Below are 18,440 nucleotides of genomic sequence, written 5' to 3' on the forward strand. Positions count from 1 at the left end.
GGGCACCGTGGCCCTTTGTCACCCCATGCCACCCCATGTTATAATTCGCCAACTTCTCCCGGACCCGCGCGTGAGGTGGGCGCGCTGCGCTGCGGGGCAACGGCGGCCCGGGATGGGGGGTGGTGGGCGGGCGGAGCGGAGAGAGGCCGGGCCGGGGTGGAGCGAGGCCGGGGCGGAGCGGCGAGGAGCGGAGCGGAGCAGCGGCGGGAGGTGCGCAGCCGGGCGGGCGGAACGGGGCCGGGGCGGGGAGGAGCGGAGCGGGGGCGGAGCGGGGCCGGGCGGGACCGGGGCGGGCGGAACGGGGCCGGGGCGGGGCGGGGGCGGGCGGAACGGGGCCGGGGCGGGCGGGGGCCGCTCGCGGCGCTCGACACCGGGCGCGTCCTGCAGCCGCTCGCCCTCCGCGGCCCCGGGAGCGGCCCCGGCGGCGCCGCCGTGGCCAGGCGCGGGGACACCCGGGATGTCCTCGTCGCCCGCGGAGGAGTGCCGGTCGCCCGTGGGGCTGGACTGCTGCAGCTGCTGCCTGGACCTGGCCAACCGAAGCGGGCTGGAGGAGGGGGCCGGGGGCGAGAACAACAACCCGGGCAGCCCCACCGTGAGCAGCTTCCGGCAGCTGCGGGAGCAGCTGGTCCGACAGAACCTCAACACCGACAAGCTGAGCTCCATCATGCGCCAGGACTCCCTGGAGCCCGTCGTGCGGGACCCCTGCTACCTCTTCAACCAGGGCATCTGCAACAGGAACATCGACCAGACCCTGCTCTCCATCCTCCTCCTCTTCCACAGGTGGGTGTCACCGCCGGGAGCCTGGGAGCCGCCGGGGGCCGGGCGCCCTGGGGCAGCGAGCTCGGAGCTGGCAGTGGTGTGGCACTGGCAAGAGAGGGGGACTTGTGTGACCCTCGGGCTGGGGGGTGTCAGCGCCGGTGGGATCTGGGTGGAGAGAGGCACGAGTGGCCGCATCTGGCACAGAGTCCGTACGTGGTGCCAGCCCATCCCTGGGTGCAGGTCCGGGTGGCTCTGCTCCACCATGCCCGCCGTGCCCGTCTTGTGGTGCCCTGTGTGTGCCGGGCAGTGATAACAGCCCCCAGCTGTGTGTCTTGGCCGCTGGACTCTGTGCTCATCTCCCTGGCTACCTCTGTCCACACAGACAGTGCCCGCAGGGGCATGGATAGTGTCCAGCGACAGACAGGCATCGGCCCCATCCTGCGTGGAGAGCGCAGCAGGTTCCTTGGGAAGCAGCTGTGCTGCCTCGAAAGCCATCTTGAGCCCCAGTGAGAGCCTGGGTAGGGAACCCGAGAGTCCCAGTGCCAGCTCCTGCCCTTTCGGCAGCTCCCCTGGCCCTCCCCGGCGTGAAGACAGGTTTGGCCCGGAGTGGTACTTCCCATCCCTGGAAAGTGTCTCTGCGCTGCCCGAGCTGGTCTCGGGGCTGCTCTGGGCAGGCTACCTGTGCCCCCACAGCCGGGCGTGCTGGGGGCTGCTCCCATCCATTCCCTGGCGGACTGAGGAGGCAGGACCGCGGGGTCTGCCCTGCCCCCCTCCTCTAGCAGTGAGGACAGAGGAGACTGAACAGGAGGTCCCAGCGGCTACCACTCCGCAGGCTCCCCAGCCCTGATGAGGTGAGCCCCAGGGGCGAGGAGTGGACAGAGCTGTCTCAGGTCCTGCACTGGCGCTGTGTGGGGCTGGCTCTGGTGACAGAGACAGCTGGTGACACCCTGTGGGGGCGCAGCCTGTACAGGGGCTAGCAGGTCTGGGTCTCCCCAGTTCGTCCTGGGAGAGCCGAGCTGGGCCAGTAGTGCCACAGGTGCCCGAGGCTGCCAGTGTCTTCAGCGGGTGGGACACATCCACCACCTTGGGGGGACCTGTGGCCCATCAGTGCGACAGGTACAGATGTCTGCATGGCTGGCACGGCAAGCAGAGGCTCTGGGGCTTGCTGCTCCGCCATGGGAGGGTAAAGCGCAGGGGGAGCAGCACCCACGCGTTCAGAGACACCTCGCCGTCCCCTTCCCACCCTACACGCACATGCACCGTGGGCGCGCTCCCGGGCTGTGCGCGGGTGGGCTCACACGTGGCTGCCCCACGAGTGTGAGCCACCCCAGCGTGCCCGCCCCCTCGCCCAGCCAGCGTCTGACGCCGAGAGGCTGCTGCCTCGAGCCGGCCTTGACGGAGACGCTCTTCCTGCACTTACATAATGCCGAGCTGCCGCTCAGGTGGGAAGGGAGGAGCTGGGACACCCGCCAAGGCACCGGTACCTGGCCCGTATGGGGAGCAGTGAACCTACCCAGCTGGGAAGGAACGGGAGCGAGAGGTTCCCCTCTTCCCTGGGAGGCTGCAGCAAGCTGGCCCTGTCGGTGAAGGGGGAAGCGAGACACTGTCTCCAGTACGGGCTGCCAGGGCTGGGGTCAGAGCCAAGCACCTGCGCTGCTCACTGGGGCAGTCAGTGACAGTGCCTATGGGCCAGAGGCCACTGATATGGGATCAGCAGGCTGCTTTCGAATTCATCCCTGGTGGAGCAGGACCTGTGGTGCTCCTGGTGAGGTAGGGAGTGAGCAGAGATGCCAGGGGACAAGGATTTCTCCATGTCTGTGCCACTTAGCACTCCTCGCTGCCTGTCTTCCATGTGTCCCAAGAGGCTCCAGGCATTGTGTTAGTGACAGGCTGTGCCATGGTGTGGTGCAAAGCCGTGTCCCTCTGTCACACCCAGTGTCCAGGCACCTTGGTCTGGAGGCTGCCTGGGTGATCTCCCATCACCCCTAGGTGGCACAGCATGGGGGAGCCGGGTGCACGGCCCCAGGCACTGGAGCCAGGTGTGCCCACACCTGTGTTTGCAGTTGTTTTGCTTCAACCTGAACTTTCTCCTTCTGGGGAATGAGCCAATGCATCCAAGAGGAGATACCATACACAGCAGAGGATTGTGGGTGCCAGAGGAACACCCTGATAACATGCCTGATATGGGCACCCTGCTGCTGGCACCAGGGAACCCAAACCATTTGGAGCCCCTTGTTTTGGCTGATGTGCTCCTACGGCAACACAGAAGGAGGGGGAAGTTGCGTGGATACACATCCCTGTGTGTAGCTGACATCCAGGACAGCACGGGATCCCCAAGATCCTAAACCCAGACTTGAGTCTGGCTCTGGGGCTGGCTGGAGACAACTCAGTCAGGGTCAGATCAGTGCTGGGCATCTCAGACAACACACATTTCATCATGTCCAACCTGTCTCTGGGGGTTTCTCTGGCTGGGTGGTCCCTGTCAGACTCTCCATACCCTTTGCTCACAGCAGGGATGTTGTCAGGGATGCACAAGGAAGGGATGCTCTGGACCAATTGCCTCCAGGGCTGATGCTCCTGCAGAAAGCCCTGCTGTTCCAGGAGTGCATGGGATCCTGTGTGGAAAGGGCTTCTCCCCACTATGTCCTTACACAGGGCATCACAAACTGCTCTCCAGGGAGATCTCAGCAATGCCAAGGGACCAAGCTCACATGGAAGCACCAGATATAGGGAGGACAGCTGCCACTACCCTGGCTGGGCACACCTTCTCCCTGCGGGCGCCAATGAAGTGGGCAGAAAAGTCTTTGCCATCCCTCTGTAATGCCCACGTTATCGCAAGATTGCTCATCCCAGAGCCAGACACAAGCCCAATTGTGTGTGGTCCAGCGAGAGCAGGCCCATGGCCACATGGCACCTTTCCCTGGGCCAGGGAGGTGAAGGGAGCCGGTGGTGTGGGAGAAGGTCGGCACTGCGAGGGAAGCAGCACCACGGGTGTGTGCTGGCACATGATTGAAGTGGGCCCTACCTGGCTCTGTGTGGGGAGAGGAGGTACGTGCCAGCCTGCTTGCCCACATTGGCTAGTCATGCCAGCACTCCTGCCTAGCCTCTCCTGGGCAATGCCTGGCAGCCTGGCTAGCCTGTGCCCATCCTGCTTTGGGCTCTGAGGGGACACCTCTGCATAGCCAGGTCGTCTGCAGGCACTGCCAGACCTGCTGCTCCATCCAACAGGGTGGGCAGTGACCCATCCTTTGGTCTGAGCCATGAAAGGAGCTGGGGGCCACCTTCTCCCAGACCTGGGCAAGCCAAGGGAGTCACAGGGAGGCAGGGAAGCTCTGTGTGAGTGGTTGAGGGAAGCATGAATTTGGGCAAAGCAGGGCAGCACTGCCCTTCCCACTGTAAGGTCAGGCCAGCAAGCAAGAGCTGCCTGGGCAGCAGTACCAGGGTGGCATTTGTGTCACAGCACCACTTGTTCCCATCTGTCGGGTGTCACTTTGCAGCAGCAATGCAGGAGGAGGGGAGCCAGGGCATAAAGGGCATCCCAGGGTGGCAGGGCCAGGGCAAGCATTCCAGCTGGTCGAGTGGGCTGGAGCAACAAGAACACATTGATGGGGAGAGGGGCCATGCATGAGCGTGAGAGAGGTGTGGGTGTGGGACCGAGCTGTCCTACTCTCCCCCTTCTGGCCCTGGGACAACTCTGCCAGGGAGGGGGCCAGGAGAGCCCCCCTGCCCTCCAGAACCATGCACCAGGGCTTTGTTTGCTTTGCTCGCACAGGACAGATCTGCACATGGCCTGTGGCCTGCAGTGTTGGTTGCAAGTCCTGCACACCACTGAGGTGCCGGAGAGATTTTGTTTCAGTGGCAGGAGTAGCTTGTACTGCTGGGAGGTGCCAACCTTGGTGTACCCAAATCCTCCCAGCGTCAGGAAGATGTCAGGCAGGCAGCCGGCTAAGCCTGCTGTGGTCTCCATCATGGGCATCCCAACAGCTTGGGACCCCCACCCCATCCCAGCAGCCTTGGGGGCCATGTCCTGGCAGACCAGGCTCACAGGGGCTCTGCCACGGCACACTGGATTCAGCGTGGCTCGGCAGGGCTGGCAGCAGCGTGCGCCACACAATGCACCATGCCTGTCCCTGCCTGCTCCTGCAAGACCCAGCTCCCTCCAGAAGGGTATTCCCAACATTCTCTGAAGCACAGGAGAGCCCTGCTCAGCCCCTCCAGCCCGTTAGGTGGGAAGCATTTGCCCCTAACCACAAGGCTATGGCCAAGGGGGCTGACACAGCTGAGCCAGTCTGGTGATGCCAACGTCAGCTTCTCAGGAGCCTGTCCTCTTGGTTCCCTGGGGATTCTCCAGCACTACCCATCTGCTGGGGCAGGCACTTGGCTCTGCACAGGCAGAAGTAGGTGTCCCAAGGTCAGCCAGGGATGTCAGCATGGCCCTACGGGGAAAAGGCTGGCCAGGATTTTTTTCTGTCTTTGAACTGTAAAAATGAGGAAGAGGTTGGAGCTAAAGGAGGCTGCAGGGGTCTGCCCTGATCCCAGCATCATGCCCCCTCCCTCCAGCATCACACTTTCCCTTCCTGGTGAGACATGGCCTGATCCTGGATGGTCTCTGCTGGGACCTGACACCACCTCCCTGGCCACTGTCCAGCACAAAGAGGGTTAAAGCTGACTGTACTTTGGGGGAGCACCGTGACCTGCATGGGACCAAAGGGCTTGGAAGGGCTTGGGATATATGTTGTCAGAGCCTGGCAGCTGTGCGTGTGCCCAGGGGACATGACCGTGCATGGGTCCATGCACTTTATGTGGACTGCCAAGGTGAGTGAGGCTCTAGGTGGATCCTGTCCTTGGGAAGGACTGAGACCCTCTTTGTAGAGGGCAGAGAATCACAGAACCCTTTAGGTTGGAAAAGACTTCTGAGATTATTATCTCCAACTTTACCCCGGAGAAGAGGGCTGGAGAGGCGAGAGAGGCTACAACCCATCCTGATGCTTTGCAAATGAGCTCCGAGTTATATTTATCCAGGTGCTGCACATGGCTGGCTTTGGGACAGGAGATCATCCTCTGTCTGTGTGCTGAGTTATATATATATGTATATATATCTATTTGAGGGGGCTTTGCAGAATGACTCTGGCAGCACAGAAGAAACTCTGGGCTCTCCAGACTCCAGGATCAGGGTGGTATCCAGTCCTTGCCAGCCCCACTCACAATTCCCTGGGGATGGCAGCCGAATTGGCAGAGGGTGGCAGATGCCATGGGGCAGGACAAGACATTTCCATCTCCTTAAGTGAGACCATCACAGTGATATGCCTGTGAAATGGAGCAGGACTGCTCCGGGTGGTTTGGAGGCAGGGGATGATCTCAGGTTGTCCCCAAGGGTTGGCATAGGCGAGGTGAGGGCTGGCTGCTGAGGTCGGGCACACACAGAGCCACGGCAGCACCGCAGGTATACATCCTGCCAGCAACCGATTGTCTTTCACATTGTTATTGTTCTGAAATGTCAGGGACGGCAGGGTTTCAGCAAAGGTCCCTGATTTGAAATGCCCGGGATTCCTTGCAAAGGCCAGGCGGGGTATTAATAACCGTCTCTGCTGAAGCTGTGCCGCCCTACATGTCCTTGCCTGACCTCCTGCGGGTGCTGGCTCATGCTCCAGCCGAGCACAGCTCCTCTCTCCCCGGCCCCCGCCGGGTCTGGTCTGCCCGGGTTTCGCACCCCCAACGGGGTCCAGCTGTCCCTCGGACATTGTGGGGCTGCTTGGGCTCTTGCTGGGGCTCTCCCCAAGCATTCGGCCAGGCAGGAGAGTACCAGGACCTGTGAAAGGGACCAGTGAAGGGCTTGAGGGGTTCCATAAACAGGGCTTATTCTGGGCTGGAAGAGCAGATTTGGGTAGCGTGGGGTGCGCTGCACAGCTCTCGCAGCTCCCCTGCCTCCGTCCTCATTACATAACGAGCTGCCTCCCAATTAGCGAGCGGGCACTCCCGCATGCCACAGGGCAGCAGCTGCCAGCGCCCAGCAGGGCTTCGGAGCGCCCGCTCTTGCCTGAAAAGGGGCCTGGGATTGTTCTTGGAGGATGCCAGAGGCCCTACTTTGACGTTCCTTTCTCGGGCTGGGGATCGCTGCAAAGCTGGGTGAGGGGCTGGGGGAGGCAGAACCCAGGCTGGCAGCCCCCTGCCATCTGCCGTGGGGTTCAAGGGCGCCGCGTGGCCCTTGTGCTGCGGGGGGCCCTTCAGTGTCACAACCACCTGTGCTCTATCCCCACTCCCCTGAAACTGGACCAGAAAAGGGCAGCCAGGATCTGTGGGTGATCCAGCTGGGGCTGTCCAGGATGACACAGTAAGCTAAGAAGCAAGGACAGTTTTGGAGTTCAGAGCCGTGGCTGGCAGGAGCCCCGGGGCAGGGCGCGAGTAACCAGGAGGCGATAACAGCGAGTTCAATGACAGGACTCCAGCCCCGGCCCGTGGGTGTGAAACGCTTTGCTCTGCGGACAGATTTGTGGATTAAAGCTCTGCCAAGGGTTCAGCCTGCCGTCCTCCCTGGGGCTGGGCATCCCTGGTCCACGGGAGGGGGTAGCATGGTCGGGGTTAGCTGCACTCCCCAAACAGCCAGCCACGATGCTCAGAGAAAGCTGCAGGGTTTTCACTGAGCTGTGCTGTACCTGGCAGCCTCAACTCAGTGTTTGGCAGCTGTGGGACCCTTTGGGGGGAACAGTGAGGTGCAAGGGTGCCCCACGGCTCCTGGCAGGGCACCCACCGGGGTGCCCACCCTGGGTTGGCGGCAGCATGGGGCTGGTGTTGACAAACACCAGCAAGGTGGGATGTTTGGCCACATGATCCAGGGGTGGTAACAACCAAATGAGCCCTTTTTCCTCTTCCTCTCCTACACCAGCATGCCTGGGGAAGCTGTGACTCTGGGGGCTTCCTACATGGTGAGAAGGACTTGGCTGGAACTGGGTCCTCTCTGACCTCCCCTCCTCACGCTACTGCTGGGAGGCAACTGCTACTAGGGGCAAAGGAGGAAGAAGAGGGTCTGATGACAAAGTTAAAGAAAAATTGCAGCTCTCAGCAGGCTGGCTCGAGGGTGTGCACTTGCATGCTAGAAAAAAAACAGAACTGGGAGTACAGCCAAGTACCTTTATCGGAGGAAGCAGGCAGCCCCACAGCTGGACACAGGAGCCTGCCAGGGCTCCCTCCACCACCCCACATTGCTCCAGCCTGACAGGTTGGAGGAGTCTCCACACCACAATCCCTGTCCATGTCTGCTGCTTGGCAGGGTAGGTCATCTGTGTCCCCTGCCCATGGACACAGAGCTCACTCTGCCTCCACTGGGCATGAAGGGAAGGAGGACATGTTCCCTGTCAGCCTTCCCAAGGGTAGGTTCCCCTCCAGCCTTCCCTCACTTAAACCCTCCCTGGGGTTCCCCAGCATGGCAGAGGCCACCGTTTCTGTGCGGGCCACACATGCCTCTGATGTCTCCTGGCTTGGGACTGGGACCAGGCAAGGCCAGCAGCACTGGCTCCACAGGCAGGGGGTGCATCCCTACCCAGACACTTCCAGGTGTGCCCAGGAATGGTTACCCTCTGCTCTGGAGCAGCACATGCCCAGGATTGGGCGATTTATGACCCGTCCAAGGCTCTGATGGGCATGACCTCAGTCCCCGTGTCACAGGGCTCTTGGTTGCATGAGGCTTCTGCATGTCCCACACAGCTCCTGGAGAGCACCAGCTGAGACAGGGGGTAGTGCCAGGCCTCAGGGAGCAGCTCAGCCAGAAATCTCCAGGAGGAGGAAACCAAGATCTGGACAACTGGTGTACTCTGGCAGTGCTAGGCCCACAGCCCTTGGGACTGGCACAACAGCCCCATGCCAGTGCCATAGGGCAGGCAGTTGCTGTTCAGGATGGTGGGATTGGCATGGCAGATGACCCAGCTGCCTGTTTGTCTGTGGGCAGCCCCTGGCATTACCTCTCCTTTCCCAGAACCAGGACAAAGCTGCTGGACAAGACCTGGAGCCCCTCAGCCCTGTCCCACACCCAGCCCTTCCTGCCATAGTCTCCCATAGGTCCCAGCCATCACCAGTGTCCCCAGCCACACTTCCCTCTGTTCCTGCAGGGCACAGCTAGGATGCCCTGGCACTGGCATCCCCAGTCCCTTGGCTGGCACCACCACAGTTGCAGTATTTTGGGCTGTGACAGGCAGAGTTTTCTTAGCTGTGTGTTTGCAAGCAGTAGCTTTTCCTCTCCCACTCTACTCTGACCCTGGGAGCAGGAGATCTGGCTCTGCAGAGCAGCCTGGGCAGCCTTGGCTCTGCGCCTTTCCCAGTCTGCTCTCCAGTGTCTCTGAGGCCAGGCTATAAACATTTCCCACGCCTCAGACCCTCTGAAGGGCCTTCCTCCCATTGAGCTGAGTCCTTGGGAGAGAGCAAGCCAGGAACGCTGCCACGGAGCTGTGAGCACAGCCTGGAGCAGGGGGAGAGCCAAGACTGGGGAGCCAGGGCTGCTCCTGAAGCCCCAACCACCCCTCTGGCTCCATCAGCCACTGCCAGGACAGGAGCATCCTCTGGTGTGTGGCACTGCAGTGCCTGGTGCAGGTCCAACACACAGGGCTCAGAACAACAGCACATCTTGTCCCTGGGGCTGTGGGGAGAGGGCATGTCCCCTGACCCACAGCACTGTGCAGGTATGGGATGCCAGGCAGCAAGAGATAATTCCCTCGTCCTACTCCCTATCTCCCCTTGCTCCAGCCTGGCAGAGCCCTGTTGGGCATGCCGAATTCCAAGTCCCATTGCTGAGGAGGGGGTTGTCACTTAATGTCACCCAGGAGGGAGGCTGGCATCTTCTGGGCTGAGGAACAGGCTGTGTAAGGGTTGAGGCGCTGCTGGCAGCTTTGGGGTGTCCTGCAGGGCCACTGCTTGGGTGATATCATCATTGGCTGGTGTCACCACCTCTCCTCACTGCTCAATGACAGCCACGGGTGCTTTTTTTCCCCCAGAGAGCACAACAATTAGTGTCACAATTAGCCTGTATTGCAGCTGCTGTCGCTGTTACCAAAATAACCACAGGCACGAGCTGGGCCTGGCCTGATGAACCTCCTGTCACTGTGTGTAGATGCAGGAGCTGCCATGCTGCTGCCTCGGGGATGCAGTTCACAGCATTGGCCCCTCTCGCCCAGCCTGCTCCAAGCGCCCATCACTGTGGCCTCTGGTGCCATAGGGTAACTGTGAGTCCATGCGCCCTGCTCTTTAGGAAGAGCGAGGTGGTGTGTTGCCCACCCTGCTCTGCTTGGAGGAGCAGGAGCAGGTGGTGGGAGAGGAGGCAGCTGCCAGCAGCCTGGCATGGGCTGCCATGGTGTGCTAGGAAAGGGCCTCCCGACCACTTGGGGTGCAGCTGGAGCTCCGTGTAGGACCCTGCTGCTGTGGGGGCATTGGGGCAGCTCAGAGGGGCTCCTGGGGAAAGCTGGCACAAAGCAGAATCCAGCAGAGCTGGGAGCTGCTGCTCCCACTATAGAGGTTACAGCAGGGCTGCAGGTGACACCCGTGGGCTGGGGGTGCCCTCCCACTATGCAGGGGCATGCGGAGCTGTCCTGCGTGTGCCGCTGACACCAGGGGTGCAGGCAGGGCTGTGTGTCAGCTGTTAGTCAGGGCAGCATGTGCAGGGGGTGCCGGCAGTGCTCATGCATCTGCACACGGAACAGCAGCATTTGTTTGGCACACAGAGTGTGTCACGGAGTCACAGAGACAGGTTGGAAAAGACCCCCAAGATCGTCAGCTCCAGGTACTAAACTAATGTGCTTGCATATGTGTGTGAGCAGGGCGCACCAATGTGCACACGCATGTGCAGGGTGTGCCCCTGTGTGCAGGGCACACGCTCGTGTGGGCTGCAAACACACGTGTGTATGCAGGGGGTGTGGGCGTGCTGTGTGCACGCGCATGTGCGGGCAGGACTCGCTTGTAGGGGCTGCAAGGTGTGCCGTGGGTGTGTGCGCCCAGCGAAACATTCAGGAACCGCATCCCCACATGAGGGTGTGGGGCTGCGACGGGGCTGCAGCCCCCTGCCCAGCCTGACCTGCCCTGGCCACAGGCTGCATAGGGATCCCTCATTTACTGAGTGCCTGGAAAGAAACTTCTGCTTCTTCATCCCTCCAGAGCATCCCTCGCTGCGGCCTCTCAAAGGCCGACAGCATCCTGCCCAGCCTCAGACTGAGGAGTCCATGCCCTGAGCAGTGATGTGGGCAGGACTGGCTGGAAAGACCCAGGGGGACTGCAGGGAAATCAGTGACTTACTCCGGTTTATTTTTGCAATAGACCCAGCTCCATGGGGAAAATATTGGAGGTGGCAGAGCTGAAGCAATCTCCCCCCCAAAGCATTTTCCAGCTTCACTCCAGCAGCTGCAGAACTCCTTGGTTTTTTCCTCAGTCCTTGGTGCCTGAGTGTTGCATCAGAAAGGTACCAGGCAGGGACCGGGAACCTCAAGCTGTGAGACAAGGACCACCAGCCAGGCTCTGGTCTGCCCATTCTGGAGCCCTTGGTCCCTGCCACTAATGATTTAGGGCTTCCTTTGGGAAGGAGGCTGAGCCAGGAGTCGGGGGGCCAGATCACAGGAGGTGGGAAAACAGGCACAGCTGCCAGGGCTGGGGGCAGGCTGGGGTCTGCCCACCCCACCTCCCTGTTGCTGACACCTCTCTGCAGAAGGTGGCACAGCTGTGGGAGAAAATGCTCTCCCCATCTCTTCTGTCTTCTCCACAGTGAAACCAGCACGCTTCATGAGCTGCAGTGGGAAACTGAGTCAAGGGATCCTTGGTGTGGGTGGTCTGGACCTGTCCCAGCAAGGGGACAAAGCTGTGTCCCAGGGGCTGCCACCAAGCCCACCACCAGCCACTCTGGGGACAAGTGCACACAGAGGCCTTTCATCCCCTCAGGGAGGGGGGCACCCGCGCAGCTCGGGATGGCACACTGGCCATCGGCCTTGAAAGGGCCAATTGAGTGCAGCTGAGGTCATCCCCCAGCATGTTTACCCCGTGGCTGGAGCCCCTGGATGCAGCCAACGCCCAGGCTGTCTCTGCCACTGTAAGCTGGGGGGACGCAGCCACAGGCAGAGCCAGCATCGCCCCTGGGAAGAGAGGGGCTGGAACGGGGTCACGGGGTGGCATGGCCTTCCCGCCGCCGTACTCCCCGAGCCTCTTCAGAAGGAGGGACTGGTAAGTAGGGCCTGGTGTGGGTGAGGGGGGGAGCACAGGCCAGCCCCGGGGCTTGGGGGACAGACCCCTGCCTACTCTCTGCAGTGCCAGCACCCTGCTGAGTCCCTGCTCAGCAGCGTTGCATGGGCTGGAGTAGTGCTGACACAGGGAGATGTGCATCATCCCCCCCACAGGTCCCAGATGGGCCCACCAGGGAGAAAATGCTTTCTCACATCCTCACATCAAACCCACATGTCCTGGGGCACCCGCATATGCCCGGCTTCGGTCCACAGGCAGCACAGCATTCTCACCCTGCCCTGGGAGCAGGTTGTGATTTGTGGAGAGCTGCCTGGCTAGGTCTCGCTCCCAGCAGCAGCCGTGCTGCACTGTGCCTCAGTTTCCCTTTCTGATGGGGAAATTCCACTCTGCTCCCCCTCCCCGCTTCAGGAAGGGTCACAGCTGCACACCCACTAGTCAGGGCTGCTTGGCCTCTTCCAACAGCCAAGTGCAGGCACATTCAGTTCCCCTTGGATTGGGGCGTTTGGTGTCCTTTGCAGCATCCCTGGGGTGCACATGCCCTGCCAGCACTAACGCTTTCTTGGACACTATGCCGTGTGTGGGCTCTGCCATCCAGCATCAGCCTCAGGGTGATGAGCCCCCGGAGGCAGCAGGCAGCCACTGAGCAAAGTTCCCCCAGGCCCAGATCCAGAGGGCAGAGATAAGTGGGCAGCCAAGGGCAGTGGGGGCAGCAACGCGTGGGCAGTGCCACCCCAGCCCCTGGGATGCGGGGGGCGTTCTAGGGGCCCTGCTTCCACCCCTCGGAGGAGACCCTCTCGCTCTATGTGTAAGTCGCTCTGTGGGCGCGAGAAGGACCCGTCGTGACCCCGGGGCTTGCACACGCGTGTGCACACACAGGGATGCCGCTGCACGCAAACACGGGCAGACCCGTCCCGGGCCGTGCACGCCGGCCCAGCGCCTGCAGTGCCGCCCGTGCCCGCGGGGGGGCCCCCCCGCCCGGTGCCCGGTGCGGGGTTATGCAACGGCGGGCGGGGCCGCCGCGGCCGAGGGCGCCCGGAGGGTTCTGTACTCCGAGTTTCTTCGGCACCCCGAGGTCATCGTTCTGCACCCCGAGGGTGTGGTTGTTCTGTACTCCTGGTTTGTTCTGTACCCCGGGACTGTTCTGTAGCCCAGGGGTGGTGGTGTTTAGTGCTCCCGAGTTTGTTCTGGACCCCAGGTTTGGTCTGCATTTTGCGGTTGTTGTTTATGAACCCTGGGCGTGTTCTGTACTCCGAATTTGTTCTGCACCACAAAGTCATTGTTCTGCACCCTAGATCTGTTGCTCTGCACCCCGGGTTGGCTCTGCACCCTGGAGTTGTTTTGCTCTTGTACCCCGAGTTCGTTTTGTACCTTCACTTTGTTCTGTACCCGGGGGCTGTTCTGCACCCCGAGGGTGTTGTCCTGTACCCCGGGTTTGTTCTGCACCCCGCAGTCGTTGTTCTGCAGCCTGGAGGTGCGTTCCGTACTCTGGGTTGGTTCTGCACCCGGGGTTTGCTCTGCACACAGGTTTTCGTTTCCCCTCCTGGGGTTGTTTTTTACGCCTGGGTTGTTTTTCTGCTCTCGTTTCTGTTGTTTATCACCTCCTGTTTCTGTTTGTTTTGCACCCCCGTTTCTGTTATGCGCCCCGGTTTTTTTAGCAGCCCGTTTCTGGTTTTCGCTCCCGTTTCTGTTTTGCACCCCGGGTTGTATTTTGAATGCCCGTGGCTCCCCTTTCCCTCGTGCCCCCACTTCACAATCACGAGGCCTCACTGTGAGGGACCTGCAGGCTGCACCTACAAATGCAGACCGGGTTCACCCCTTCTGCGAGCACCCAAGCAGGTGCGTGTGTCCCCCTCACTGAACCCCCATCCTGGGTGCCCAGGAGCACAGGAAGGGGATGCTGAGGTGTGGGGGCTGTGGGGGGTTGTACTAAGGATGCCGGGGGTGCCAGGACTGTGCTTGCAACAGACAAGGGATGTGAAGTGGGGCTGCAGAGTAGGGGGGACACAGTGCTGAAGTGGGGGGTTCTTGCACTGGGATGGTGCCGTGCTGTGGTTCAACTGGAAGGGGAGGAGGGGCTGCAGAGGGGTGCAGTACACGGTGTGAGGGGGCAGTACGGGGGGGCAGTGTTCCGCACCGGGGGGCAGTACCGGGGGGCAGTACCGGGGGCAGTGTGGCAGTACGGGGGGGCAGTGTTCCGTACCGGGGGGCAGTACCGGGGGGCAGTACCGGGGGCAGTACCGGGGGCAGTACCGGCGCAGCCCCCGGCGCGGCGCTGCGGGGCGCCGGGCGGTCCCGGCCGCGTTCGCCCCTCCCCGCAGGGCGGGCGCCGCCGATATAAGCGGGGGCGGCGCGGGGGCCCCCGCAGTGCGTTTTGCTCCGTGTGTGTGTGTGTGTGCGCGCATCCCTGCGTCCGCAGCCATGAGCACCGGCATGTACCAGTCCCCCATGGAGGTGGCTGTCTACCAGCTCCACAACTTCTCCATCTCCTTCTTCTCCTCCCTGCTCGGGGGAGATGTGGTCTCCGTGAAGCTCGACAACAGGTAGGGGCAGCCCCGGTATGCCGTGGTGCCTCGGCCATTCGCCGCAGAGATCCGGGGGAAGGGGCGTCCCGGTGCCCGGGGGGGCCCGCTGCGACCCCCGATTGATGAGGTGGGGGGACATTGCTGCTCCGGGAGTGAAGGGCACACGCGACCGGAATTCCCTTGGGGAGGGAGACGCCCCGATGCACTGGTGAGGGGGAGGTGTCGCGGTGCACGGACCCCTGTGGAAGGGAGGTGTTCGGTGCTGACCCCCGGCCTCTCCACTCTCTTCCAGCGCCTCCGGAGCCAGCGTGGTGGCCATCGACAACAAGATCGAGCAGGCAATGGTGAGCTGCAGCGCTGCGCCCCCCCCGCACCTTCCCCCGTCACCACGCGGGTGCTATGCCCGGGGGTGGGCTTCCTGCTCCCGGGTGGGTGCTCTGCCGAGGGCGGGGGATCCCTCTGCCCATGGGGGTCCCCACTCCCCATTCAGCTGCCAGGCAGAGCTGCTCTTTGTCTGCGACCGCCGCGAAGCTCATTGGCTCCAGCCACTCCGCAGTGCGCAGGGAGCGAGGGTGGTCATGGAGGGGGACTTTGGGGGTCTCTGACCGAGCCGGGTTCCTTCGGTGCTCGGGAACTCCAGCCCCCCAAACCCCGGGGCTGGGGAGGGGGCTGGAGAGTGCCTCTGGATGCTGAGATACCAGAGAGATGGTGGCTGAGGGAGCTATACTGGGTGAGCACCAAGCCCTGGCCAAGTTGGGTGTGGGGCGGGATAGTCCTTGGGAAAAGCTTCTGCAGCATGTGGCACTTTCCTCAGGACTTGGGAAAGGGAAGGAGCAACCCCCAGGGCATTACTCTCCATTGATCAGTCTCTTCCATGGTCTTTTGAAGGATCTTGTGAAAAATCATCTGATGTATGCTGTGCGGGAGGAGGTGGAGGTCCTGAAAGAGCAAATCAAGGAACTGTTGGAGAAAAACTCCCAGCTGGAGCGTGAGAACAGCCTCCTGAAGACCCTGGCCAGCCCTGAGCAGCTGGAGAAGTTCCAGTCCCGGCTCCCAGCAGAGGTTCTGTGCCCTGAGCAGCAGAGCCCCGGGGTGGCTGCCCCGGCCCAGCACTCCGGGGGCTCTGCGGTGTAAGGTGGCTCTGTCCTCGGGGTGGGCAGAGCCACAGAACTCTTTCTACTTAATCTCCTGCAAAATCGTTTCCGCCTTCATCTCACACGAAGGACTGCCAGACCCTGGCACTGAGCCGTGCCCCTTGGGCAGCCCTGGCCAGCCCGCAGAGCCAGCGGCCGTCTCCTTCATGAGGATGCTCTTCTGCAAGGAAGACAGGGGCAGCTGACCCCTCCTCCCCATCCAACCACCCACCAGGTGCCAGGAGGAGATCTGTGGTACCTGTCCTGGGCTCTGCTGAAGAGCAGAGCTGGGCAGTCTTTGGCACCATGATGGTAACCTGCGGTTGGAAGGAGTGCACGCCAAGCCCCAGGCCGTGGTTGCATTCTGCCGGGGGCTGTCTCTTTCTGGCAAAGCCTGACATTGGAGGGAGACCGATGTTTAGTGAGCGAAGCAGGTATGTCCCACAAGCCACCCCGGAGCCTGCTGGAACCCGACCGGGACTGAGCAGCACCAGGGATGGCAGCTGCAGCATAGTCCATGGCTGAACGCACAGCAGTGTGGGGATTACAAGGAAAAAAAGCTTGTTTTGTTAGTTTGGGCATCTTCTGTAGCTGTATCTGTGTATAAACATGTGCATGAGAGGCGCCTCTGAGGCTGTGGGGTGCCAGCTCTGGGCCAGCCATGCCCATCTGAACAGCTGGGGCATTCGGAGGCAGACTGGAATGGTGAGCGGCTGTCAGTGGGCAGCCAACTACTGCAAGTGGCACCAAGGAGGGGACAGATTCACTCCTCTCTGGCATCCCACGTGACAGAACCATGCGGCAGCGCTGGGAGGATCTGGACTGACCATTGGGCAGAGCCACAAGCCAGGCTGTGCTCTAACCCACTGGGGTGGAGGAGCCAGCCCGTGCTCCTGGGCTCCCCTCTGTCCCTGGCCTGTTCTCTGGGATGTGATGGGACATTGCTTTTGATGTCAGAAGCGGTGACACTGTTGTGTAAATCTAGATAGAAATGGCAATAAACTCTACTTTTTATATATACCTGTGCCCCAAAGTGTTTCTGTGGCTGGGAAGAGGGGGGAGAGTGATGGCACTGGAGAAGAGGCTGGGACTTGCTGGGATGGGACTGGTGAGGTTGCTGGGCTGGTGCTGCTCCCCAGCTGGGAAAACCTGGCAGCTCCCCACCTTTGCAGGGGGTTTCAGTCCCCCCTAGATGGCCCTGGCTGAGCCAAGATGTGTTTTTGGAAATGTGAGCAGGCAGCTCCTTCCCAGGGAGTGTGGTAGGGAAAAGTGCTGTGAACCTGCAGGTCTCTGTGCCCTGTGTCACACCTGTGCAGGGCAGACTTGGGGGCACAAGCAGGGAGGAGGTTATTCTCAGGCTTTGTGGAGCTGTATGTACCCCCAGCTCTGCTCTTCCTCTGGTGTTTTTGTTCTCACAGCCATCATTGATAGTTTTGGATTGGTTTCTTTTTCATTTTGGGCCATATCGAAACATGATGTAAGAGGATGGGTCATCTGGACTGAACAGTGCTGGATAGGGGTGGAGGATGCCCCAACCTTGTTCTAGGGCACAGCCAGCTTTTGATTCAACCCCGTGGGGTATGTGAGAGAGGGCAAAAAACCCCAAACCCTCCATCTCTGGGGTTGCTGATGGCTACTACAGGTAAAGTGTGGAGGTGTTTGTGCAGAGTCCCAGGCTGGCAGGATGTTTGAAGCAAGGTGCAGTATCCTGCCCCAGAGTTTTCTACTGGGACACATCTCCTGGGCCATCTGGAGCCATCCCTGGGCCGGCAGTGCCTGGGGCCAGGGGATGAGGTAGGTGGCCATACCCTGTGCTGCAGCAGCACAGCTCCACACGGTTTCAGGTCTCTGCCGTGGTGAGGGCGGTTCAACCCCAGCCCTGTATGAGTCATGGTGGAGCTGGGGGTGGTTGGCACCCTGGAAACGCCGGGTAAACAGCAAAACACAGGCCACGGGGGCTTGAAATCATTGGGTGACTCGCCTCCCTGTCCTGTCTGTCCCAGCACAGTGGCCCCACAGCAGCCTTGCGCAGGCAGCCCTGCAAGTGCTCTAGTGCAAGGGCACATGCATGTACCTTGTGAGTACGTGTGTGATGACTTTCCCAGTGTGTGTGTAAGCAGGTTTAGGCTCCCCTACCACGTACATACAGGCACTGCAGCAGCCCGTGGGACACACACAGAGCAGACCCCCTGTGCTGCCAGCCTCCCAGGCTTGCAGCTGCTCCAGGAAGGGCTGTTCCACAGGGCAGCTGGATCCAGCTGTGCTTCCACTGGCCAGGTCACTAGGGTGGGTGTTGGGGTGCTGGGAAATGGTCTGGCCATCCTTCTGGCCCTTCTTGGCTGGGGAAGCTTCAGCCTGCAGCAATGAGCTCTGTGCCCCATTTGTTCTTATTGCACCCCTCAATCCAGCCGCATTCAAGGGGTGCGGTGATGATGTTGGGAGTCCTGTTTGCCGCCTCTCCCCGTCCTCTGTCCCCTCCCCACAGCCTTGGGGTTCTGTACAGCACACAGGCACACAGGGACAGGCAGTGGCAAAACCCGCTCATTGCAATCACCTGCCCCAAACCACTTGGTTCAGAGCTCAGCCTTCCTCCCACGGGTAGGCAGAGCCTTTCCAGTCCTGCAGCATGGTGTGACACATGCCAGCTAATGGCACAGGGCAGCCCTTGCAGGGCCCCCAGCTGCCTGCTGCCCCACGGTGCCCCAGGGGTTAATGCACACCCCGGCATCCCGCACCTCCTGGCACCCCGCACCCAGCCTCCCCTCGGCCCCCCAGTGTCCCCCAACCCAGCCCTGGATCCACCCCGACTGGCTCAGCTCAG

General features: G+C 61.4%; 1 protein-coding gene across 2 annotated transcripts; it reads left to right on the plus strand.

Moving 5' to 3' along the window:
* The first annotated feature begins 358 nt into the window (after positions 1-358).
* TSC22D3 (TSC22 domain family member 3) lies at positions 359-16,639 on the plus strand. Of its 2 annotated transcripts, none has more exons than XM_069015803.1 (3): positions 359-780; positions 14,779-14,830; positions 15,375-16,639. In XM_069015803.1, the coding sequence occupies exons 1-3, from the start codon at positions 458-460 to the stop codon at positions 15,618-15,620; spliced, it is 621 nt and encodes a 206-aa protein (XP_068871904.1). In that variant the 5' UTR covers positions 359-457; the 3' UTR covers positions 15,621-16,639. The 2 variants fall into 2 exon arrangements, with proteins under 2 accessions (XP_068871904.1, XP_068871905.1); XM_069015804.1 differs by lacking the exon at positions 359-780 and adding an exon at positions 14,310-14,504.
* The last annotated feature ends 1,801 nt before the right edge of the window (positions 16,640-18,440 follow it).

Source organism: Aphelocoma coerulescens, chromosome 4A, assembly GCF_041296385.1.
Source record: "Aphelocoma coerulescens isolate FSJ_1873_10779 chromosome 4A, UR_Acoe_1.0, whole genome shotgun sequence".
Taxonomy (NCBI): domain Eukaryota; kingdom Metazoa; phylum Chordata; class Aves; order Passeriformes; family Corvidae; genus Aphelocoma; species Aphelocoma coerulescens.